At 39.6% G+C, this 26,943-nt stretch overlaps 1 protein-coding gene across 1 annotated transcript in view; it reads right to left on the bottom strand.

Annotated features, from left to right (window-relative positions):
* LOC110162778 (neurexin-3b) overlaps positions 1-26,943 on the bottom strand; it is a 487,474-nt gene that overhangs the window by 7,343 nt on the left and 453,188 nt on the right. Inside the window, exon 16 of the mRNA XM_055149454.1 lies at positions 14,710-14,779. Within this exon, the coding sequence (XP_055005429.1) occupies positions 14,710-14,779 (70 nt within the window). The remainder of the gene's footprint in view (positions 1-14,709; positions 14,780-26,943) is intronic.

The raw sequence follows: 26,943 nt of genomic DNA, 5'->3' as shown, positions 1-26,943 counted from the left end.
TAAAATCAAGCAAATATCTAGACTTTTAGATATTTTTACTAGTACTTTTTAATTTCAGTGTTGTCTAGTACATATTTCTATCTACTGTATGTCAGCTGTTTTCATTGTCTTCAGGTTTGCATTTAAGATTTTATTTCTGCCAAAACAGCACCACAACTTTCTTAAACTCCTCTTCCATTATATGTCAGCTCTGTCACTCTGGCCTGGGACTCTTCACTGTTGACATCTGCCTGCTGTTGTTGCTGCAGGACACAGAATATTTCAGCCACAAAGTCGAGCTCATAAATGAAGCCAGCCTCAGTCCAGTGAAGTGATTTCATTAGAGGCTGCCCTTGTGCTCTTGACCCTGTTTTCTTCATGTAAATATTGTCTGATACTGATTAGGAGTGTAGCTTTTTGTAAACAGAAGGGTTCATGGTGGTTAATTTCTTTCAAAATTGACCCACCGACTACTGTAAATTGAGAATTATTGAGTATTATATAAGACGTTATAAAATTTGCATGGTCTTTTTCAAACACAGACATATTTTTTACTACGATCAATGTTGATTTTTACCAAATAAAATCAAGGAATTGTTGTAATTTCTCCAACTAATTCTTGTGAGTCATTTTCATGGTCTCCAGGTTTGCGTTAAAAGTTTTAAATGCTGCATAAACAGCCCCACAACTGAATACCATAACTTTCTTAAAGGTGCATTGTGTAACTTTTCTGGTGGAGGGTCCGGCAAATGTTTTTCTCCATAGAGATTTTATTGCTTCATCTGGAATGTTTCACAGTATGCCATTAAACCTTTCTATCTTCATGGAGACCAAACCATACCAAGTTACAGGTCAGATCTGTGGAGAGGCAGCCCCGCTCATCATCAGAATGCCTGCTGCTAGAGCTGTTTAATGTCATACTGTGGAACATTCCAGGCAAAAAAAAAAAAAAGTTACATCGTGCACTTTTGGGCTCCTTATTTCGATATTCCTTCAAGAAAAGTAAAAATTCAAGTTCAGTCCAGGGGAAGTGATTTCAAAGAGGTTTTATTTATTGAACGCTGTACTTGTTGTCTTGGCCTTGTTTGCATCCCAGTCCCCCTATTCGCCGCTAGCAGCTTTCGGTGACTGTTAGCTTTGTGCTAAATCAACAGAGCACTTAGAAGGGCAGGAGAAGAAGACGGGAGGGGTCTTTTGGTGATGTCCGCGCGGGGGAACCTTGAGGTTTTGGTCAACATTTTAATCCCGCGTAAGCCCCAGTCAAAGCTTCGGCCATCTCACATGTTTTCAAACCCAGGCAAACAATGCACTACCTAATACGTTTATTTAGCCAGATTGAGTTTGTTTTGTGGACTCCTAAAGATGCACGGGGATTTCGTTGTAAGCCTCAGCCTCCCTGGTAAATAATTCTTCAGTTGAATACAGACACTTCTGTTTTTCTGATTTTTTCAAAGCTACAACTACAGATTAATACATTATTCGTGAATGTTGCTTTCTTTTATTACCCTGAGTGTGGGTGACAAAAAAAAAAAAAAAAAAGAACGATTGCGAGGAGCGGCGGAGTGGACAAACACCAGCAGAACAACACCACGAAACAAACTCTATTCTATCTCTGACACAACACAAAGTTTACACTGCTTTAAAGCATTGTGTAAGTTTTCTGGTGTCTTTGTCTAGAGTCTTGTCTGGAATCTTCCACTGTAGAGATTAAACCGATCTATTTCAACTGAGACAACTATAGACTACATTACAGGTCAGATCTATGGAGAGGCAACCCTGTACACAAAGAGAATTATTGTATTTTAGAGCAGTAGAAACAAACAAATGCTAGATAGATGTATTAAACATCACGCCATGGAACTTTTCTGGTGGAGGGTCCATCAAATGCTTTTCTCCATGGAGATGTTATTGCTTTGTCTGGAATCCTTCACAGTATGACATTAAACCTTTCTATCATCATGGACACCAAACCAGACCAAGTTACAGGCCAGATCTGTGGAGAGGCGACCCCGCTCACAGTCAGAATGTCTGTTTTATTTATATATTTATATCTATAAGTATTTTTGAGCAGTAAAACCTCAATGCAAAAAGTTAAATCTAGTCAAGTTAAGATGACTTGAATTAAGAAAGTTTTATCATGATAAATTTCACTTGACAAGTAAAATTATCTAGCCAGGCTGGCGTCACCTAGTGTCTCTGATCAATTTCATTTCTCTCTAGCGACTAGGTCAGGAATCGGAATACACTAGACGGTTTGCAAGAACCCCGGAAGTGTGAGTTCGGGCACCAGCCAATCAGCGAAGAACCGTACATTCTGTGTTGGCAACGATTCCTGAGGTCGAGAATTTAAAGCTGGAACAAACAGAATGACGTTATTGTCCTTCTTCCTACGGGATTTGGGAAGAGCTTAATACCAGTTCACCCCATTAGCGGTACATTATATATGTCACGACCAAATAGCAGCAATTGGTTAAATGATAAAAGTACCCGCCTACTGTCGAGCGAACAAAATCTAACACTGCGAGGTCAGACGGTTTCTACGAAGTGAAACCGGCTGATGAATCAGGCTAAAAATTATGTACCAGTGGAATAAGACTTTTTGTACTAAAATCTGAAAATACACTTAAAATAGGAAACAAAATGTTACTTAAATTAAGAAAAAGACACTTATTCCATTAATAGATCATTTTACTTGTCAATTTGAATCTATTCAAATAAAGTCAAATGTTATTAATTTAAGTCATTTTAACTTACCTAGATTTGTTTTTATTCTAGTGCAGTAACTAAATAAATGTAAGGCAGAGCTGTTTAATATCATATATGTAGGTATAACATCCCAGACAGAGCAAAGACATACCCAAAGAAACAACCAAGTAATGGACTCGCAACCAAAAAAGCTCCACAATGCACCTTTAAGTAAATATAACTGAACTTAAATGTGTGGATTGACTGGCCAGCTCAGCAGCCTGGAGTCTACACACGAGCGGAAACCTTGAAGCAGCACTTTTTCTTCACTGATCCATGTGTCCCTCTACTGTTTGCTGAGGTTTCTGAACCGGGGTTTGGTGGATTTCACTCCTTAAGAGTAAAAAAAATATATATATAAACCCTGCACCAGCATCAAACGTGGAGTCAATGGGATTGCAACATGGCAATTTGTGGTGGATTCGCCGGCTTGCCGACCTTAAAATCCCATTGTTGTGGCGTGCATTGTGCCCAGAGACCTTGCTTGCTATGGCAGATTAATTCACTACCAACAGCGACAGGTAGCGGCTGATTGCTAGCATGGAGGCGCTAAGGATTACGTTCTATGCATGGGTTAGCTTCTCGCGCCTTTAAGAGCCTCGTACTTTAGCCTCCCATTAAATCATCTTATCTCTGCTGCACACATGCTAGCAGGCTAACTGGAGCTAAGAGAAGTTGGGTTTCTCACCGATGGACAGTCATTCGTTTTCATTGCTCAAAAAGTTGGATAATGTTTCATTTATGGCCCGAGTGAGCGCGAGATTCACTGCTGCCCGGGGAGAAAGGAGAAACCCAGAGCAGGGCAATATAATATCTACGAGAGAATGGGGAAAATTGTTTGGGGGATTTGCCGAATTGGAAGTGTAACTGCGCAACCAATTTCAGGAATCAACCAAAAATCGTCGCCAAAATTTTAAGAGCTCAAGAGAAAAGTAATTATGTGTATTATGTGATTTGTCTGCCTTTTTGTGCTTCTTTTCAGCAACAAATTAAAGTCGTGCTTGGTAACTTTTCTAGTGGAGAGAATGTCACCTGCTTGTTTCATGAAAATGTTGTAAACTTTATCTTTCATTTATTCATTTTCAGGTGTTTTTTTGTGTCTAATTTTGTCCATATATACGTTTAAAGCATTTTGCAGTCCGATAATCAGGAAGTACATATTAGCATGCTAGCTGTTGTTAGCTCTGGTCTCTGGAAGTTATGAAAAGCACTTAGAAACTCATCGCGGTGAATAATTTGGATAAAGGTAAGTGAGGAATAACTTTGGACCACTGCAAACCTAGTTCTGTTTTTCACGTTTTTTTTTTATAGGAAAATTAAATCTGGGTGCCTTTAACTACAACAAAAATCTTTAACTCTTACGTTCAAGCAAATTCCACATGGGTAGCAATGACATTTTCGTGTTATTGTTGTTACGGTAATCAAAAAAATATCGATAAATACGTTTTTGTTAATAGAAAACCAAAGTGCGTGCCCTGCTACTGTAGATCCTGATCCATCACCGCGGGGCACAGTAGGGGAGCACCGTGGCATATTAAACTGGCATCTTGTACCAGGCGCGGCGACTCGGGGCCCTGTCAGATGCTCCATTTGGTGCGCAGCTATTAGGTGTGTCAGCCGGATAACCTTTAAAGTGATCTGAGGGCTGCGCTGGGTGTCACGGCAACTGATGGGGCTTGACGGAAACCAGAGAAGAAGAGGAGACCCGCTGATCCGTGCCTATCATAGCTCACGCCGAACCAAATACAGTTGTCTGGCGTGCTCTTCATAATGGAGAACTCACATGACAAAAGCCAGTCTGTTTCATTGTCCGCTGGAGATTTGTGGCTTCCAGAAGCGGGAATGTACGCTGGCAGTTTGAGGGGTTACACATGTGCATGGATTTAGTGCCCACTTAATCAACCAATGATGGGGCAGAGACTGTATACGATCTGTTATACCATGGTCAGTGAGAATTGGAAAGGCTCATTTATACTTTAAGCTCCAGACACGTACAGATACGCATAGAGGCTTCTGTTGGTAATATGGTCCTTTTCTAGCCTGATTCATCAGTCGATTTCACTTCGTGGAAACTGTTTGATCTCGCAGTATTAGGATTCATTTGGTCGACGGTAGGTGGGTACATTTTTATTTAACCAATCACTGCTATTTGGTCGTGACATCTGTAATGCGCCAAATCCCACAGGAAGAAGGGCAATAACGTCTTTCCCCTTGATAAAATTCACCAAACATTCTCTTTGTTCTGGCTTTAAATCCCAGATCTTAGGAATCGTTGCCAACACAGAATATATGGCTTCGTCTACATCCATCTCGAACGCTTTGTTGAGCACTAGTCCTTTTCTTCAGAACATGTGGAATTTTACCAATGGAGCAGTACATGAGCTGACCACTAGGGGCAGTAGTGAACACAGCGTGATTCTGGAAGCTAAAGTTATAAAAAAAAAGTGACTAGAACAAACTGACAAAACTGAAATTAAATGCTTCTCTCACTTAATTTTTCTTTGTTCTTTTCCAACAGATGCGATGCTTGTTATTATTAGTTTGTTTGTTTCATTGTTGTTACTGAAAATTGAATTTCCTACAGGATCAATAAAGTCTTTATCTCTCTATTTATCTATTGTTCTAGCTGTCCCTCTATCTCCCTATCGATGTATCTTAAAACTGCTATGTGCAAAGACTTATGGTAATTCTCTTAAGGAGATATTAAAATTGCACCATGCAGTTTTTCTGATGAATGTCTCACTACCCACTAGACTTAATGGAGACATCATCGCTGAGAATGCTCCACTGTATGGCAATGTACATGTTTCCATGGAGATAATCAGGTGATGCCACCACGCCAATTTCTGATGCCATACCAGTGCAGAGGTGAGCCCACTCACAGTAAAAATGCATGTTTTTAAGACATACCTATAATTGAAGAAATGCAAAATAAATAAGTTTAATGCCATACTGTGGAACATTCTAGGCAAAGCAGTAGCATCTCCATGGAGACAAGGTAGTGCACACTATCAGGAAAGTTACATAGCACACCTTTAATGTTTATCTTTTGAGGAAAATGTAGAAGTTCAGACCAGTTGAGCAGTGATACCTTTTTGTCTCTTACCTATTGTATCTATTGTCTTTTTAATGATCTTTTTAAACTATTTCTTTAATATTAAAATAGCAGAGAGAAGGACCAGAACTGAATTAGTGCCAAAAACGACACCATTAATTACCTTTAGCAATGTACTTTCTAACACACAGACTAGTTGAAGATCTCATAGTTTTTGGGAGCTTGAATGCACCTGCCAAATTAAGTCTTTCCTAATAATAGCTACATTTGGGAAATCTCTGTAATGCTTCACTTTGTTGACTAGCTACTTTCTTATCTCCAACTTTTCCCTCTGAGTGCGGAAATGAAATATTCGTTTTGCATAATCCTATTAAAATTTATATACAGATGTTATCAAAAGTTGTGCACGCGTCAAAACCCCCAAAACAAACCAACAGCAGCATAAAATTTAACTCATTATTTCAAGAAGACTGAAAAGATTGGCACTAGAGACGCCAATGTGGTACTTTTACAGCCTCTTTTCCTCGACGGCCAATGTTTTTAAGATGCAAATGTGGTGGAGTTTATTTAAAAATGAGCCGTCAGTTGGCTTTTTGGTGCTGGCCAGATGATGAGGAGCCCCGCTGCTGCTCAGAATAACTTCAATGATTTGTATTGATGTGACGCTAAAATGACTGTTGTTCAAGATGGCTCCCACACAGAGCAGAGCCAAAATACAGAGGACATCAATTTTCCAAACACAAAACTGCTAAACTAAAGATGTAATTAGAAATAAATGCTTAACTCCATGTTGTTTATACCTGAAATGTTTTACAGTATGACATTAGAGACAAGCAAGTTTAAGAAATAAAAATGCCTGTAAGTGAGTAAATACAAGATATATTTCTTTAATGGCATACTGTAGAACATCCCAGGCAAAGCAATAACATCACCATGGAGACAAGCAAATGGCACACACTCCACCAGAAAAGTTACACAGCGCACCTTTAAGCACGATTAGTCATTGTAAAATCATCAGTTAGAAGTGCGTCACATTTTTTAAGGTTAAAATGATGATTCTTAACGCATTCAAGTTGCCTCCCACGCAGAGCAGAGCCAAAAGACAGAGGACATCAATTTTCCAAACACAAAACGATTAAACTAAAGATGTTATTAACTGTATTTGTTCCACCTCCGCCAGGTCAAAATGCTCCCCACGACAACTGCGCACATTTGAGTGGCGATTTGTCTTTGCTTTAAATCCGAAGGGGAAAGTTTGATGTGTTCTGTAGTAGAATATTCAGATTTATGGAAATCATTTGCATCAATTATGAGAGTATAATTACATATTAATCATAGAATTGCTCTGATTACACGGTAATGACAAGCTCCAAAACCGTTAATCTCTGTGAAATGAAATCATAAATTGGCATAGTGTTCTTGTATTTATCATTGAGAGGATGTGTTTTCTGGGCCAGGGAGAGGGGCAGATGAGGGGGGCAGTAACAAAGTACACAAGTAGAAGTAATATATGAATATGTTTACAGTGGATTATTTTATGATTACGTATTTTATTTTGATTTGGGCAACTCTTTTTCCTCTTTTACAAAATTTACAGAACATAGTCATCATAATCTTGGAGGTACTTTGAATGATTTAAGATGAAGGGAAATTGAATATTGAGTAATTTTGGGTATGAAAATCTTCAAAACAAGAAAATGTAATAATTATAATTGGTGATATACTACAGATGCACCGTATATATGATATGATATATGACATAAGGGGTTCTCAGAGCGTGAAACAACCACAAAAGTTAGGAACTACTACTAAACTTTTTTTTATTGCACTTCAAAGTAGAAAGTAGAAATTTCCCTCAAGGTTTAACTGCTGAACTGGCTGAAGGGTTCATTTTTTTGGGAGGGGGGCAAATATTTTTTGGGATGAAATATGAAAACTGTACTGAGTTGCCTCAAATTTCAAATGACCATTACGTTTGGCACATTAATAGTTTTAAAAATATGTTCTATTTTACTCTATAAGTACATTTCTTGGCACTTGAATACTTTTACTTCAGTACATTAGATGCTCATTGAATGTAATACAGTATTTGGTAAATAACATGAGTTGGAAACATGTGAGGAACGGCATTTAATTTGTTCGTAACAATCGCCATATCGTCTTTAGTTAAAGGTGCGCTGTGTAACTTTTCTTGTAGGGGGTCCACCACCTACTTACATCTGTTGTTTTTTCCTGAAATGTTCTATAGTACGGCATTTAATTTAACTATCTCCATGGAGACAAGCGGGCCACATCACCAGTTTTGCCATAGTTTTGAGAAATAAAACACCTGTAATTCAATAAATACAGGACATATTTGTTTAATGCACTGTATTTATCTTTTTATTCTTACCATTGTCTTTTTAATACAATGAACCCGATATCATGTGTTCTTAATAAAGATTGAATTGAATTGAACTGAATAATGCCATACTGTAGAACATCCCAGGCAAAGCAATAACATCACTATGGAGTGATGAAGTTACACAGTGCACCTTTAAGCATGTTTAGTCATGTGAGTCAATCTTTTAAGGTTAAATATATATAGTTAGTAGTATAGTTAAATGTCAACTGTATGTAAGATTCTTAATGTGAATAAACCTGATATTGCAAGCTCGAAGAAAAGTGGAAATTTACGATATGTACGCTTGAGAGGGAATGCATTTTCACAGTATTTTTTGAGGTAGTATCCGTCACACCGCTGCACAGTGTTTGCCTCTTGTGGAACTCCAGGGGGCATTGTGTTGAGGTTTAACACTTGTATTTAAGACACAGACAAACACAGAAGAAGACAACCAACACACAGCCAACAGACATTGCTGCTTTGTTGGCCACTGACAGGAGACAAGCAAGCACCAGCACCAAAACACGAGACACATTCAACGTCAAGGGGAACGGCGGTGGGCCGGGGACCCCCCACGTCGCCCCTAGCAACACACTGACATGTATTAGAAGCCAGCTGGGGTTATGGGTGGAGTAGCACACAAAATGGCTGCCAATCGAGTGCATGCTAAAGCAACAGGGGTAAGTGGGTTGGGAAGGAGGGGCGGGGCTATATGCTATATGTTAAAGGTACAGTCCAGTTACATTGCATGCCACAAATACCTTCTACTTGGAGCAACAGATAGAATAGAAAAACAGATATACTGTGTGGCAATAAAAGTCTTTTTTATGCCATCCGCAATTCAAACAAACATGTAGATGCAAAAGAGGCGGTAAAGGTAGGGAGGTAGGAAGGAAAGGAGGAACGAAGGAGGGTGCTGGGATGGGATGGAGGAGTGGAAAAGGGGGCGGGGCATGTGAAAGGAGGCGGGGTCACTCAGGGAGAGGTACAAGAGGGGTCATTCTTTCACACACAACTTTCTTGAGGCCAAAATAAGGGGTGATGGCAAGAAAAGATTTTGTTGCCGTTCAATTTCCCTATATGGTCGAATGGAAAAGGGGGCGTGGTGTGATGGTAGGGGGCGGGGTCACTTTTAGAAGCCATTAAACACAAACTTCATGATCGTGATGAGGGAGCGAGGGGGGGATTTTGAAAAATTTTTCCAACCACCAAAAGTTCATGCGGCACAAGATGAGGCAAAAACGGGAGGAGCAGCTCTATCCTTGCTTGGAAGATGGTGACGACGATGATGGAGACATGGTGATGATGAAATAAAAAAACAAAAACAACAAAAAACACACCCCTCCCGCCCCACGTCAAGCACTCAAGCCCACCCAAATATGAAAACAAGGTAGAAAATCCGACCCGAGTATCAGATCCGGACCACCACACAAGAGAGATGTTCAATGTGCATTCACAGAGGAAGAAAAAGCAACACAAAAATCATGGCATGCAATCCTCAACCGACAGAAAGCAGGGCAAATAATGAGGAGATGAATTTCTGTGTCAACATGGAGGATGTACAGTGAGTGTGTGTGTACAGTACGCGGACATGTTAGCAGCTTTTACAGTGAGTGCTATGGTACAGGTCTGTTTGGATAGTGGCCCAAAGTTTAAATTCATAACCTTGTCAATTACGAACATTTTTATATGTTTTAGGCTTCAGAAGAACAAAATTAAATGAATCTACTATGATTGTATGGTAATTATTAACATTTTGTTCATTGACATGCTATACTGTCTTACATAGCAGAGTTCAGGGGTCACCAAACTTTTTTCTCTGGGGGCCACATTATCGCTCCTGACTGTGATGGGGGCTGGGGTTTGGTAGACTGTAACAGAACTGCATGACCGTGTTGAAGCAGATTATATTCTTTGAAAATTGCCACACTTTCTTTACATATCAAACAAACTGCACGGTCCTTGCGCTGAACAAAAAATAATTGGTCGTCCAGTGTTTTTTGAAAACTCAGCGCATTCTGTCAAGTTTTTGTACTTTAACACTCGCCATTTTGCTGTTCTTAACTGCATCACAGTACTTTCTGTGTGCATTGACTGTCACTGTTTGACCTCGAGCTTGACAGGGGACAAAAATGTGGCAGCAAATTTGGTGGCAAATGTAAATACGTCATATAATTATTTAAATATAAAACTTCATATAAATATCATAATTTTATTGAAAAAAATCAACAAAATACAACATGCCGACATGTTATTATTTGCCAAAAAGTAATTGATTTAAAAAAATAATAATATAATAAAAAAAAAAATAAAAATATAAATAAATATATATATATATATATATATATATATATATATATATATATATATATATATATATATATATATATATATATAGGCCATGACAACTTCATGAGGATTGCCTCATAAGGCAAGTTCAAGTGTTGGGGGGCAGAAGGGCTGGGGACCAGTCAAAAGGGCGTGGCGGGCCAGAGTCGGCCCGCGGGCCTTAGTTTAATGACCCCTCCCTGCTTTAAGGAGCAGATTTCTTTGATTAAAAATACATATGAATAAATAAAATTATAGTATTGTTATAGCTGTTACATTTTTCATGTATATAGTTAATTATATAGATTATAATTACTGTTTAAATTAAGATAGTCTTAATAATAGTCTCACGTACATTATTTAGTTAGTTAGTTAGTTAGTTAGTTGCTGACCCACCAACCAGGGGGTCAGCAGGTCTGAACATGCTGTTTGTGCCATACTGTTTTTGTATCCATGAGCAAGACACTTCACCCAAATTTGCCAGTTACAATAGTTGGATATTTGCAAAAAGAATGGCAACCAACATAGCCATTTGTTTTCACTGTTTTGTGTGTTTAATGTAAGATATGGCTTTGAGAAGAAAAGCAGTTATCACGACATCATCAGAACCTTTAAATGTAAATTAGTCCTGTTAACAGATACATATTTTAAATTTTTGACTATGAAGGTTTAACAACTAAATTACAACAGCATTAAGATCAATATTAACTAAATGAACCAAAGTAGAAACGTTGACTTTTTTGGGACATGAAAACAGACCTGTGCCGGATCACCCATACCATAGCACTCCAGGCTTTTTGGGAGGAGGGTCCCTTATTGTGAGTAAAAACTTCTTTGCTGCTCTATTGCTTTGAGAAAACTTGGGTTTGAGCCTTGAACAGTGGAAAACATGCTGTGAAAATGTCTCTTTAACACCAGTCATTTTCAAATTAGTAAAACCATTTGTGCTCAAAGATAAAGCACCTAACACAGGGAAAATGACTTTGTGCTCACATCAAAGACCCAAACATGGTCAGAATATTCTACGAACAATTGCTCCTGTGTTTTGATAAGACCTCAAAGTAAATAAATGAGGAATATTGCAGGATGAATATTAAATTTTCAGCCCTAGCTTCAGCCCTTATAAACACGGGGTTGATTATCCGTGGTGCTGTGTGAGCGCTGATAACCGAAGTGAAAGGGCAAGGCATTGTGGGAGCTTGATTATGGGCTGTGAAAAGTGGACATATGCTAGGTGCTAAGCTCAGCCATATTTAGCCAGATTAATGCTTCATCAATTAGCGTAGGGTGATGGTGCTCTGAAGGACAGTGTGGTAATCAAATAGTCTCAGTTGTTAATGATTCACACTGGGCCTAAGGGAGCAGGTTTTTACATCGTAAGCTCATTTCTACTGGATATACCGTGTACAGAAGATATCATGTGTGCTATATTGCTAAATCAACAGATATGTGGAATAAATACATTTTTTAATACTTCCAGTAGAAATTATAATTTATTGGTTTTACATATTTATCAGATTTTAAATGCAAATTATGTTTTTTCGTGATAGCAACATCTGTAAACAATTGCTTTGCGAATTGTTCACCTCAAAGTTACTTCACAGGGATTTCAGTACTTCAGGAACTGTTGGGAATTGTACTAAAGCATCCTTGTATCGATCCCTGAATTGCCAAGAGTCTGGAGCACTAGACTAGTAAGTGGATGTTCTAGTTCAGACTTTGAAGATCAAATGATTTTCCATTTGAAATTGTAATGTGAATATTTTTAAGTTCATCCATTGAAAACTACTTCTGATCTCAGACTTAAAGGGTTCTCACACAGCCCAATGCAAAGGTGAAACTGTTTTTGCTCAAACCTAAAAATTAAACCTAAAAATGCTCCAAAGTCTAAACAAACTTGATACAGATGATGAACTGTGAATTCAGGAACAAGAATATACGAATAACTCTTGTCTTTTAATTCTAAGAAGTACGATTAAAGGTGCATTGTGTAACTTTTCTAGTGATGGGTCCATCAAATACTTTTCTCCATTGAGATGTTTCACTTGGAATGTTTCACAGTATTATAGTATTAAACCTTTCTGCCTTCATGGAGACCAAACTGGGCCAAGTTACTGGTCAGATCTATGGAGAGGTGACCCTGCTCACAGTCAGAATGCAGAATGTTTTTCAATGTATTTTTGAGGTATAAAACCACCTGTAACTGAATAAATGTAAGGCAGAGCTGGTTAATGTCTAGGGGTGTAACGATATCCAAGTCTCATGATACGATATCGTCACGGTATGAACCTCACAATATGATATTTATTGCGATATCGTGGGAAAGCTCACGATATGGTGGGGAGGCTCACAATTAGAGATGTAACTTATATTTTATATTATCATGATATACATCTCACTGTACGGTATTTATTGCGATATTTTGTGGAGGCTAACAAAACTGTTAATATGGTGCTTTTTCCTCTTAAAATGTCTTGACAAGACTTAATCCAAAGAACTAAGACTTAAAAGTGCTTAGAACTGTTATTTCTTCTTGTAGTCTTCACTGAAATGGAGCAAAGGATCATGGTCTATGTAGTTCCCTCTGTCTTTTTTAAAACTGTTGCTGCACCATAACTCTTCATTTAAGCAAAGAGACTTGTAATTCGATATATTGTGATGGTCCAAGATATTATTGTAAGAACTTTGACAATACAATATCACAATATTTCTGTTGTTATTGTTATTGTCAGTTATTAATGTCATACTGTGGAACATTCCAGGCAGAGCAATGGCATATCCATAGAAACAAGCAGGTGATGGATCCCCAATGAAGAAATTACATAGTGCACCTTTAGACGAGATGAATGTACTAATCAAAATCATTCCAGTATTTATTCCACAGTTCTGTGCTAGCTGGTTGTATTTGATTCAGGGGACTGGGTTACATTTGGCAGCGAATGTGAGGCCGACCCAAGTTTCCTCAAAACCACACTTCCATTTCGATGTCAAATATACTCTCTTTCTTCCTCCCTGACCCTGAATCGTGTCATTCACTTTGATCCAACCACAAAGTGACCGATCTGTTGTGCGTCTGTGTGTATATTTGTGTATTTGAGTGTGTGTGTGTGTGCGAGGGAGGGGGGAGAGAGACGATGTGCACAGAAATTCTAGGATATCTGTTCTCTATTAGAATGTTTCAGGTAGGGCAAGCCTCCGACGGAAAGGAAAAACAGAGGTACAAACAAGAGAAGAAGAGTAGAGAGGAGGAGGAGGAGGAGAGGGGGAAAGGCTCTGTTGCAGGTTTATAGTCTGCTACATTTCACAGTATCTTGGCTGAAAGCATCTTTGCTCTCGGAAGAATCTCAAAATGTATCCAGTGTCAGAAAAGGACGCACACAGCAAGAGGAGGTCAACCAGGTACAAAACGGATACATTTTGAAGCATCAGTGCGGGCAACATGAGGCTTGATACTAATTGAGTAGTTTGGCTCTCCACCGAATGCTGAGAGCCCAAAATTAGTATCAACGCTCGCTCATGTCTGCGACCAGTGGCCCCATAGCTAAGTGTAACTTGCATTTCTCAGAGTTGGGGACTATATGAAGAAGAGGGTTAACTGAGTCTAGAGGGAAGGTCTATCCAGTTACAAACGTTAAGAAAAACATGCTAAATCTATCTATATATCTATATAAACAATGCATTTACTACAGTTCTATAAAAATGATACTTAGGCCATTACTTTATTTATTATTGCAGTGATTAATTATGGGCCAAAGGGTTACACAATTCCTACTGACTGTCGATATGGTGTAATATGACTACCTCAAACTTCTTGTTGGGGGACCAAATCAAAGTAACTGATTCATTTTTTCAGTCTAAGAGGCTGTTTGGGGATTGTATAATGTAAAACTGAACATAAATTAATGGTCAAAACCTGGTCAAAAACTGTTTACGTCCTATCTCCTCTCCATACACTACACTAATGCATCTACTCCACATGTCAATGCATCCATCTCCAAAATCTCAACTTCACTTTCCAGTATTCTACGTTCACTACTCCCCTAAAATAACCCTAAAAATACTGTGGCTACAAAGGTGGGGTCTTTGAAGTTACACTTGAAGCTCCCATGGGACCTGATGCTAAGAGGAAAGACTCCTCTGCAGCAAATCAAAGAAAAGAAGAAGAACTAGACCAAGTAAAGAGCAAGCACAGGGCGCACACCCATCCCACCTGCATGTCCAGAATCGCACTCCTCCAGGTCCTCGTCGTCGCTTGAACACTCCGCTGAAGAGACAATGTCATCTGTCGTCTGTGGAAATATAAAAACAGGAAATTAAATTAGGTTAGGTTAGTTTATTTGCGAGTTAAAGATCATATATTATACAAAACTGACTCTTGTGAGCTTTTAGCCATATTACAATGTCATTATCTCATCAAAAACAAATCTGGAGTTGCTGTTTGTTTGAGCAATTCTTTATTATTAGTCTGTCTACGTCTCCAAAGCTTAAAACGCTTGTGATGTCAAGTAAAGTTTTCATGTTAACAGCTTCAAAACTTTACATTTTGTTCAGTAAGGATTGGCAATTCTGGTGCTGAAATTATCCAAATAATTCTAGTGAAGGTGTATGCAGTAGTTTAAAAACACAGTGGAGCACTTCCTGTATAACCACATGACATCACAAAGCGTCTTTTCAGTTAGAGAGAAGAGTTTTTGTGATAAACATGTATGAATGAAACAACTCCAGGTAGGTTTTTGATGTAGAAACAACATTCTAACATAGATCAGAAAATAGTGTAATATGGCGCCTTTATAAACCATGTGTGTGAAGCTCAAAGTGCACCAGGAGACATCACCCATACATGTAGTCAGTCTAAAGCCATGCCTCCCCCCTGTGAATAGTGTCAGAAGTTTGCTCCCTGATGTGATGGTAAAGAATCTGCCTGTGGAGCAGCAGGTCACAGGTTCAAGCCCCAGAGGAGAACTTGATAGATCAGGTACTCACACTGCAGATAGTTTGGAAAATAAAGAATACTGAACTAAACAACAGCGGGGAACAAGAAGAGAGTAGTTGAATATAAAAGGGATCGCCATGGTCACAGTTTATCTGCTTCAGTGGTCAATTTATATACCATCAAAGTGTATGGAGGAGGTTAAACTCTTGCAGTCTGTTTATCCTCCCTGTGTAATGGTGGATTCTCTTCCCAATGTTTGTTATATGCATGAAAAAGTATTGGTGTGAATCTAGATAATTATTTAGATCGTAGATAGACTGACAGCACTTACGAACCTCCTGTGCATTTTCAGAGACAGAAAACTAAAAAAAAGCTGTCTTATTTTGTGTATATTTCATTATCTTAATACCTGTTGTACATGTCTATTAACCGGAGCACACACTTGCTGGTCTGAAGCCATTGGCTGCTGGATAACACATGTTAATGCAGTGATTATGAGGTATTTTTATGCATTGAATAAATTACTTTCAACCGTAATTTCACTTCATTCTCTGGAGTGCGAACCCAAGTAATTTAATTCACTCAAAATACATTTATGCGTTGAATTATGTGTTCTTCAATACTACATAGTGCCCAAAGTGGTCTTCCATGAGCACTCAGTCCGATTGTTGCGTCACCATAGCAACTCTTCTCTGAATCAACTTTTGTTTCACTACTTCCACTACCTCCACAGTGTCCTATAACTGATCATATGATCCACTCCTCCTCTACACTGCCCCATGTCTCAGCTCTGGAGCAGGGAAGAGAGAGCGCTCATCTCCCCTCAAGGATATCAGCTCCAGGCCAGGCTCTCCGCTTGTCCCCTGGCCTCCATACATCACCCAGCAGTCCATCATATTTCACAGTGTTTATCATTCTTCACTTTATGTGCTTTCCACCTCCACCGATAATTGTTTTCCTTCACCCCTCGCACCGTGCCTCCCCTTATTTATCGCCCCTCTCGTCTCGCAATCAATGGACCTATAGCAAGAGAGCACCGGTGCAGATTTGTGCTGGAGGGGTGCGAGCTTCGAGGGGGCGGGGGAGGGAGGGGGCACTAAACATGAACCAGCAGCAATGGATTATCTACAGCTTCCAGCCCTGACAATTCTGATTTATCCACCCGCCCCGTGCATGGCTTTCCTTCGGGTCGACCCAAGGAGGACAGCAGGGGTGGATGGCGGATAGTGGTTGGCGGTTGGAGGTAGTGGTGATGTGGGGGGAGTGAGGTTGTATTTCAAACTGTGGTGTGAGCGTTTATTAGAGTGAATCAGCGTGACGATAAAATAAGACAAAATACTGAACTGCCAAATGTTCTCAAAATGCTGCTCATGAAGAAGAGGGGACCAAAGCTAACTTACTCTAGAGTAAGGGTCTGTCCATTTCAAAACAATACAACATATAGTGTAAAGCCCAAACTCAGGAATAAGGCCAACTGCTTCTTGCCTCCATTACTATATCTAATGACTTCAGTCAATAGTTATAATACCCAGTAGGTATAAAAGTTATATTACAAAAAATGTTGTAGTGTGTGCTCTACTTTTTTGTTAGTCCCAGATGACATTCCATTTTAAAGTTTTTAAAGATGTACTTTGTAACTTTTCTGGTAAGGGACCCACCACCTAACCTTGCACAGCAAGATGGATTCTCGCAATATTTGTGAGTTCACAAACTCACAAGAATCCATCTTGGCATGCACCCACTGCTGCCATAGGGCCCGCCAAGTGGTTGGTGCACCAATCACAGAGCAGCATTGAGGTGCGGAAGCCAAAAGAAAAGTGCACAAGTAAACCAAAAGGACAAAGGATGTACTTCAGTCTATTTTAGCTTCAATATTGACCATTTTGTGAAAAATGTGCAGAAGGTAAACACTGTACATTTGTGGACAGGGAAGATGTCTGATGGCTTTTCTCACAACTGGATGTAAGAAAAGTTAGATTTTTCATCTTCTTCTGTTGTTGTAACGCTTCAACCAGTCTGATTGAAATAGTCGTCATGACATTTTGCGTTTTCTGATCGCTTTCAGCAAGAGCCTTCCCAGATTGATAATGTGCAGAACTCAGTTCAAAGTGACACACATACCAATGTGCCGTGAGCCAGGTTACCCGCTCCTGCTTGTCTCCATTGATATGTTATCGCTTAGGATGGAGTCTTCCACTGTATTAAACAGCTTCCAGCCCTGACAATTCTAATTTAGCCATGGCTTTTTCTTCAGGTCGACCCAAGGAGGACAGGAGGGGCTGGAGCTGGGTTGCGGTTCGCGGTTGGAGGTAGCGCTGATGTAGGGAGGGTGAGGTTGTATTTCAAGGCGTGGTGCGAAGGGGCAGCTAGCGTTTATTAGAATGAATCACCGTGGCGATAAAATAAGCCCTGTCATTGCTTTGGGGTTATGAAATCAAGAGTGCTGATTGAGTTTTCCAGCGTTGGCCCGGGCGACTCGGCTCTAAATATCATGCGCAGTGACAGACTAATGAAACGCACCCCACATGCTCACACTGCAGCAGCTTTCAACAGGCTGGGAGAGGAAGGCTTTGTGTGCATTAAAGTGGGATTCTGCAGCGTAAATGTGGTTATGATGTGAGGTACAGCGACGGCAATTTCTCAGCTCCTCGAGTCTACAAATGCAACTTAGAAAATAACTATTATTCAGGCGTTTGTTGTACTTTTCGTGCGACTGAAAGGATATTCAACTGATATTTTGCAGCTGATGTTGATGAACATTCCCTGTGGGTGAGATGCTAACTGAAGGCACTGCTCTGTCTGAAGCTCTGCTACAATCACATTTTTGTTGACAGGATCAATAATGCTTCCACTGATCACAGGCTCTTTTTCTTGCATTTTCAGAAAATCTTAAAACTTTTTTTGGCAGTGTTTGCTAATGTTTCACCATGGTAAGTGATGTAGAACACCCCAAGTATCAATAGTACTGTCTTTAAATGTGCAATTTGTAACTTTACTGGTTTGATACTCAAAAATGCACTGAAAACACATGCATTTCTACTGTTAGTGGGGCTGTCTCTCCATAGATCTGACCTGCAACTTTGTCTGGTCTCACATCCTGCTTATCTCCATGGAGAATGATACGTTTAATGCCATACAGTGAATGATCTCCATGGTTACAAGCAAAAAAGTTCCTAGAGCACCTTCAGTAACACAAAACTATATCTGTGGCATATATAAAAAACCTACTGTAATAAAGTTCATTGCATTTACCATGTTATTTAGGTCACAGGCTGTATAATATGTAGTTGTTAGATAGTGCACGTTCTATAACCTCTTATGCAAACAGACCTGTCGCCTCAGTGATGTCTTCACTGTGTAATCAGAAGTCACAAAGGCTGTTATTTTCACTACATCTCATAACTCCATAATGTGTTCCAATGCCATTTACCGCCAAGGCGAAGAAGACGAAATGCTTGCGACTAAATAGCTGAAAAATACAGCCCCTCGGAAAACATGACATTATTTATTGAGGCCACATTATGGGTGTAAAAGTCTGGGTTATTGCTGAAAGAGGGGTTATTGCTTGTTATTATGATGAAAGCGGCAGATGTGGAAGGCAGTGAAATGGAAAAGAAGAAAAAAAATATATCCATCTACTTCAAATTCTGCTCCAGTCGTTTCAAACCGCGGACCATTGTGCCATAACCCAGCATCAGCAAGACCAAAATGTCGCCATCTTTCTCTCTTTCTCTTTCTCTCTCTATTCTCCGATTCTCAGCAAATATTTTCACAGCTCCGTTAGCGGGTCCCGTCCACTTGTGTAAAATGTGCTTGTTGTGGTAGAAATGTGATCGTGCACAAAGCGTTCAACTGCGAGGACAATGTTCTACAGCCATCCAAGACGTACAGTGTCTATTTTATGGGAATATGAGAATAGCCCTTTCGCAGTGAGAATGATACACTGACACATATCACTTGAGGCAAAAAACCCTGCTGTCTACATTGCAAAAAGTAATATTTGGCAAGATAAATTGAAGTAAATTAACAACTTTTGACAACAATTGTGTGTGTTTTTTTTTCTAGATTTAAGCAACATAAGATTTTACTTCTTATTTTGACTGCAAAGATTTGTTGTTTTTCTTATCTTATGTAAAACCAGATGTATTTCATTATTTCAAGTACAAAAAACCTGTTCCATTGGTAGATAATTTTACTTACCTATTGAAATGTAATCAAATCTAGGGCTGGGAATCATTAAAAAGTTGCTGATACGATACAACATAATTCGATACAGTGCAGTTTCAGTTCGATATGATATATTTCAAACTGATTCGATACGGTTCAATAAAAAATAATGGCAAAATGATGGCTGTGATACCAAAAGTCTTTGTTAAACCACTTCTTGTGCAAAGTTAATTTGAAACACAAACATTTTAATCATCAAAACAGTAAAAATGACAAATGTGTCACATAAACGAGTTTCCTTTCTCTAAACAAGCAACAGAACTGAAGCACTATATCAAAAGAATTTAGTAAAATATACCAAAAAATACTCTTGGCGATATATAGACACAGCAGCCCACGATATTGTATCATCACATTAAAAGATATGATATATCGATATTTCGATATTTTTGCACACCCCTACTCAAATCAAGATCAAACTTTCTTAATTGAAGTAATTTTAACTTAGCTAGATTAAATTTTTTGCAGTGTACTTAATATGTATTTTGAAGAGTACATAATATGTAACTTTTCTGGGGGAGGGTCGGATACCTGCTTGTCTCCACAAAGATGATGTTGCTTTGCCTGGAATATTTCACAGTATGGCATTAAATGTATCTATCTCCTTGAGACAAGCAGATCTATGGAAAGGCAATCCTGCTCACAGTAGATTGTATGCTTTTCAAACTATTTTTAATTGATTGAATTGAAGATAAATCAATTTCATGCAGGGGGGACTTTATCTTTGGGTTGTCTTAAGAACGCCTTGGGGTCCCACTGGAGGAGCTGGAGGAAGTGTCTGGTGTAAGAGAATTTAAGTAATTTATCTTCCACGTACAATACATCTCAGTTTACCATTGACTCACAAAAGCTACATTTAAACCATGATCTTCCCTTGGCATACTACTGGCACACTGTTATCTAAATTGTGGCATATTGCTGTTTAACCGGTGCCTACTGGCCTTCATAGTCTCACTAAATGCTGACTAACTGGGGTCTACTGGCCTTCATAGTCTCACCACACTTGCTTTATAAACCTCCTCCTCCGTAAGCATAGTAAAGGGGCTTCAACACTCAAAGATCATACTATTTCAAGTCCCCCTGGGCCCATATATTGATCGTAAATAAACTTCGCCTGAGTAAGACATCCAGTTGGTCTCCAGCTTTTTACTTCCACCCTTTCTCTTCTTTCAAGCTGAAAACTTCAACAACATCTGGGGTGAGGGAAGTCCCTGCTTAAACTGCTCCCCCCGTGACCTGGCCCTGGATAAGAAGAAGGGAATGGATAGATGGATGGATAAATCAATGTCAGGCTATATAGTGGAACATTCTAGACCAAGCAATAACATCTCCATGGAGATAAGCAGGTGATGGACACTAGATTACATGGGGACCATTTAAGTACTGGCAAATTGCAGACTGCTGGAGTTTTATCTGTGACAATTTACCACATAATAGACAAGACCTGCCACTTCTTCACAAAGAATGGTTCAACTGGAACATAATGATAGTGATAAGAACAAATATAGAACATTTTAAATATTGGCTTTAAAATACGACACTTACAAACACTGAAACAAGCCAAGGATGAGTGCAGCTAATAACAGTTATCCCCCAAACAAACAGAAAGCAGTCGCTGGAGTGAATATGCATTAGTTTAACGATAAATCCACTCTCTCCACATCATTATTCTTCACCTGGTTGGAGCTCTCCTCTTGCTATTGCTTCACTGAAAGCACTGGGAGCTGCCTGGGAGGCTTGAGTTGCCAGGTATTGTGCAAGCATTGCGTCTGGAGCCTCACAGGTCTGCTCTGTTTGATTAAAGGCCCGTACCAAACATTTCCATGATTGGGGCTAAGGTGGATGCAGAAAATCAATAAGTACTTAAACCAATGAAGACAGTGGTGTGGAGAGAGGACACGTGTAGAGGTGACGGATGCGGGGATACTGATGGTTAGCGCGCATGTGGGCTAGCTAATCAATGTAATAACACCAACAGAGCACAGCCTTTAGCCTTTATAGCCCTTCTGTGCTTTCTCTTCTCAGAATTACATCTTCGTTTTACAGTAAATGGCGTCGGCGAACACTTCAGACGATTCTCTACCTCTCCCGCTTTGATTGAAAAACCATTCTCGGCGAAAAGAAGTGCTCATCCACCTTTCAATCCACTCCGAGAAATTGAAGAGGGCTCCCGTTTGACATTTAGCGACCCTCTCCACAACGCGCTTGATTCATTTTCATAAACACGGCGTACACCAACGATGCTTCCGATTCCCAAGTGCTGTGATCGGTTTAGGGTGTCATTTTTCTACATTTAGACTGATGCAGAACCAATGGAGTGAGTGGCACGCCGTATCTAGGGTGTCCATGATAACATATGGCGACACAGTTCAATGCGGAGAATGTAAAAGCGTCGTAGAGTGGAAAGCCTTAGACAGTGCATATACAAAACCTGGTATGGTATTATGATCCGGTTGGCTAGCACGACTACAAAAACTGATTTCACAGCTGGGGAAATCCAATTCTTTCACTAAATCTCCATAACGTAGAGTGGGATAAATGTTGGCAGCAAAGTGAATTCATTTTTTAGAGTAATTATTCTCTACAAATCATTTATAAGAGTAGAGGGATGTGAGGGTACAGCTTGCTTACTGCGTGGGAGGGATTTAATATGCGAATCTTCATCTTCCAGTACCAGAGTCGATCGCATGAAATTTCAAGGCTGTGAGCAGAACTGCTGATGGTCCTGTTTAGGCTGCCTCCTGTGAGTCGTGCACATATTAGAACACAAACATACACTATTCCACATGAAGATTTCAATGCTGTTTTCACCTTTTGACCTCTCCTGCACTCCACAGACATTGGGCAAAATAGACAGACAGACAGACAACGTTAAAATTACATGATATTAATACAAAATGGTAAGGTTGCACTATGTTTGGAGAGAAATTCATTCAATATTGTGGTCTGTAAATCAGTCAAAAGCGATAGAGAAACTGTTAACACTGACAAGAGACTAGATAATCTACAATTCATGAGAGGTTAAAAGTGTTAACTACATGTCAGTGTAAAAGTAGATGGGGTAGGATTCAATACGTTTTCTAAACTTCCACCTACTACCTTTTGGGCACCAATAATTGTACTGACATATGCATATGTACACTAGCCAGGCTAGCACCACCTAGTGCCTTCTCTCAATTTCATTTCTCTCGAGCGACTAGGTCAGGCATTAGAATACACTAGACTGTTTGCAAAAACCCCAGAAGTGCAAGTTCAGGCACCAGCCAATCAGCAAAGAGTCATACATTCTGTGTTGTCAACGATTCCCGAGGTCGAGGATTTAAAGCCGGAATAAAGTGAATGTTTGGTGAATTTCATCAAGGGGAAAGACTTTATTGTCCTTCTTCCTACGGGATTTAGGAAAAGCTTAATATACCAGTTAGCCCTGTTAGCGGCGCATTACATATGTCATGATCAAATAGCAGTGATTGGTTAAATGATAAAAAGTACCCACCTACCGTCGAGCGAACGAAATCTAAGGCTGCGAGGTCAGACTTCGTTTCACTTTGTACAAACCGTACAAAACTGTGTACAAAAGTATGTACACAGGCATGTTCCTCAAACTAATAAAAATGAAATAAAAAATGACATTTACAGTTTAACATCAGCTTCCTGTAAAATGCATTTTGAAGACTTTTTGTGATTGTGATTTTAAAATGTTGATCACTATGCCAACGGTCCTAAATTTTCATCATTCTAAAAGGCTTAGCTTGTTCACCCTGTTTAGTTCTGAAGTAGACTTGGTTTAGTCCTGGTTTAGTCTCAGTTTAGTCACCCCAAGAGACATGTGCACAAAGAAAACTACCAAACACAACCCACAAGAGCAAAGTAACAGTGTGTTCTAGCATCTATATCAAACTGAAATCAACAATCATTTTTTCCCACTGTTTAGAAAGGAAAAAACAAATCTCTTCAACGTGACTGCTCAGACCACTCTTCTGTCCTTACTTTAACCTCAGCCCACTTCTTACAAACAGCCATATATCCCATAGAGCCCCTTTTGCACTCACAAATGTATGTGTTGATAGCCAGCTGCTGCTTATACCACAGCTGAATTCAGTGTTGAGTTGTGATGCTGATGCGAGCAGTCACATCAAAAGCCACAGAGAAAAAGACATAATGTAGAAAGCCACTGTCTGCAGCTGTCCCCTGGGTCGGCAGTGGCAGTAGAAAGGGTAAAACGCAGCCATGGCCCCGGGTTACAAAACATGACATGAAATATGAGCACGGAGTGGACCGGAGAGGTGAGAAAAAAGAGAGGAAAAAAGAAAAAAGAGTGCGCGCGTACACATGGTTAAGTAACAACTGTATCGCATCATGAAGAGGGCAGTGGAGGATGTCCCTGAACGCGCCACAAGCTTATCATAACAAATGACCTTCAAGTGTTCTCAAAGTCCACAGGGAGAGGGAGAATTGGTGGTTTTCAGATGTGATGATGTCATACTCCTAGATAAAAGGACAAGAGGTACTTTTTGATTATATTTTATTCTCAAAAGAAATAGAAGGTACATTCACATTTCTGTTTGACAATACCCAAGTGCATTTTAACAATATGCATGTTAGCTAATAAGAAAACATAAGGAAGTAACTAAGTCCATGTGGGTAAAATACTGTGTTTCAGATGATATCACAACATTCTAAAGGTCACTTAGTAGATGGAAAGCAGCTTTATTAAAGGTCCTATATTATGCAAAATTGACATTTAAGAGCTTTAAGCCATGTTAGAGTGTTGTTATCTCATCAAATAACATACTAAGAGTTGTGTTTTGTTTCATTCACACATGTTTATATAATTTATTATTAGTCTGTCTACATCTCTAAAGCTCAAAATGCTCTGTTCCACCTTGTGATGTCATGAAGTGCTACAAAGTGTTTTCAGTTTGAGAGAAAAGCTCAGTCTACATGAGGAGGATTTGTATTTTAAACATGAGTGAATGAAACAAAACACAACTCCAGATATGTTTTACTGAAGAAACAACATTATAACAGAAAACAGCACAATAACATGCAAAGTTATGTTGTAATAAAGCTAGTTTGACAAATGTTATTTTAACTAACTACTGTTAAATACAATGCAGTCAACACAAAAACTATCTCTAGCCCCACATTCTCAAAACTGAAAACCACAACAATAAAGTTTACAAGTAAAATTGGACTTTCTTCCTCAAACACGAGTATCAGAAGTAGTTGTTGCCTCGTTCCCAGTGGCTAACCTGACACTTTTCTTTACTGTGAAGGGATTGAACCCTAAACAAATCAATTTTCCAGCAGCACCTTGTCCTTGCAGCCAGTTGCCATGGATATCCAATGTAGTGCATGTGCAGAGATCAAAGTGACGCCGCCAAGGTAAGGGCGAATCAAAGGTACAAGAGAAAGGCACTGCGTATTCCCATGGGGTCCTGTGGTCACCTTGGTCATATATTATACACATTAACGCGTGTTTGATGGAAATACATGCGGCACACTATTTATCAGTTTGAGAAATGACCTGAGTGACAGATATCAGAGGTCACTCCCACCAGCTTCTCTTGGTTCTACCTATCTGTGGTCCAGTCCATCCTCTCATCAAACCAAACTAAAATCTCCTGTGCAGACATCAGGAGGCCTATGAGTGTATGAGCACATCAAAAGGGGGAATACTGTATTAGTGCAGAATACACACAGCACTCTCTCTATCAGTCTGAGAAATGACCTGAGTGACGGATCTCAGAGGTCACTCCCACCAGCTTGTCCTGTTTCTCTCATATTTGCGGTTTAGTCCATCCCCTTCTCTCCTCACACCAAAATAAGATAGTCATCTCCTCTGCGGAAGCCTCTATTGACGTCTGTCTGATGCGCGCGTTATCATGTCCGATCTGGGCTTTGACAGGTCGACAAGGGAGAAGCTTGTATTACAAGGGGAATCAATGGCACTGGGCCATATCCCTATCAATAACCTGCCACAACTCTTTTCGCTCATACTCGCCCACGCCATGACAGATAACACCCTTTATCAGGCAGTAACGGGTCAGTGATGTGGCTGGTGATAGATATACGTCAGCGGGAATCACACCACATCAGAAAGTTTTTTGTTTTTTTACTTTGGCTTAATCTTAATTAGTTTGTTCCAGTTTCAACTTCAAGATCAGAACAGTTGCATAACAAATGGATCAGATAAGAGTCAGAAATCCAATATTCCATTTCCATTTCCAGTAAAATGTGAATGAAATATGTTGCTTCCAAAATTAGACACTTTCCCTCCTAGACTTTGACTTCAAAATAGAGGCTAAAGAAAATATATTCTCAAGCCGATCAACCATGCAGAGATGTCGTAAAATTTAAAGGTGCATTGCGCAAATTTTCTGATGGAGGGTCCGCCTGGAATATTCCATGGTAAGACATTAAACATATCCATCTAACATTTGTTCTTTCACAGGTGTTTTGACTGCTCAAAAGTACAGTAATTCCTTCTGTGAATAGGGACGACTCTCCACTGATCTGAACTGTAATGTAGCGTAGTGCTGTAACTGGCTTGTCTCCATTGTGATAGATAGGTTTAATCTATATTGTGGAACATTCTAGACAAAGCACTACTATTTCCATAGAGACCAGCAGGTGACGGACCCTCCACTAGAAATGTTATGCAATGCACCTTAAAAAAAAGACACACACAAAGAACAACCAAACAAATGAAAGACTCCTGCGCTAAACATGGCAACACACAGTATTTCCCAGTACCATTTTCTCTTCCCATTTTGCCTTAATTAAAAACAAATTGTGAAATAGTGGAAAAGCTGCTAGTGCCAAAGGCTGCATGTCCTGCTGTTAACCTCAGACTTCCATTGAGAGACCGTTTAAAACATAATGAGCAATACTAACAGACTAGTGCAGGTCAAAGCTCCGCGCAAAATCATTCTTAATGCATTGTGTGGTGCATTGTGTAACTTTTCTTGTGGAGGGTTTGTCACTTGCTTGTTTCTATGGATTTGTCATTACTCTGGCTGGAATGTTCCACAGTATGACATTAAACATCTTTACCTTACATTTATTAAATTACAGGTGGCATTCTGACTGTGATCTGACCTGTAACTTGGGCCCCGTCCACACTAGTACGTATTTGACTCGTTTTTGTTGTGGATGCAGTGTTTGTCCACACTAATCTGTACCACCAGCTTCCAATTCATCTGAGTCTGGATCCCGCATGGTGTGGACGCATGAAAATGCTGATACGCTAATGTAGTTCTATGTGCCACGAAGTAGCTGATTCAGCGCCAA

This window comes from Boleophthalmus pectinirostris, unplaced genomic scaffold, assembly GCF_026225935.1.
Source record: "Boleophthalmus pectinirostris isolate CB_2022bp ecotype Guang Dong unplaced genomic scaffold, ASM2622593v1 HiC_scaffold_13, whole genome shotgun sequence".
In the NCBI taxonomy this organism is placed as follows: domain Eukaryota; kingdom Metazoa; phylum Chordata; class Actinopteri; order Gobiiformes; family Gobiidae; genus Boleophthalmus; species Boleophthalmus pectinirostris.
Note: the sequence above shows the minus strand (reverse complement) of the source record. Positions and strands in the feature narration are given on the sequence as shown.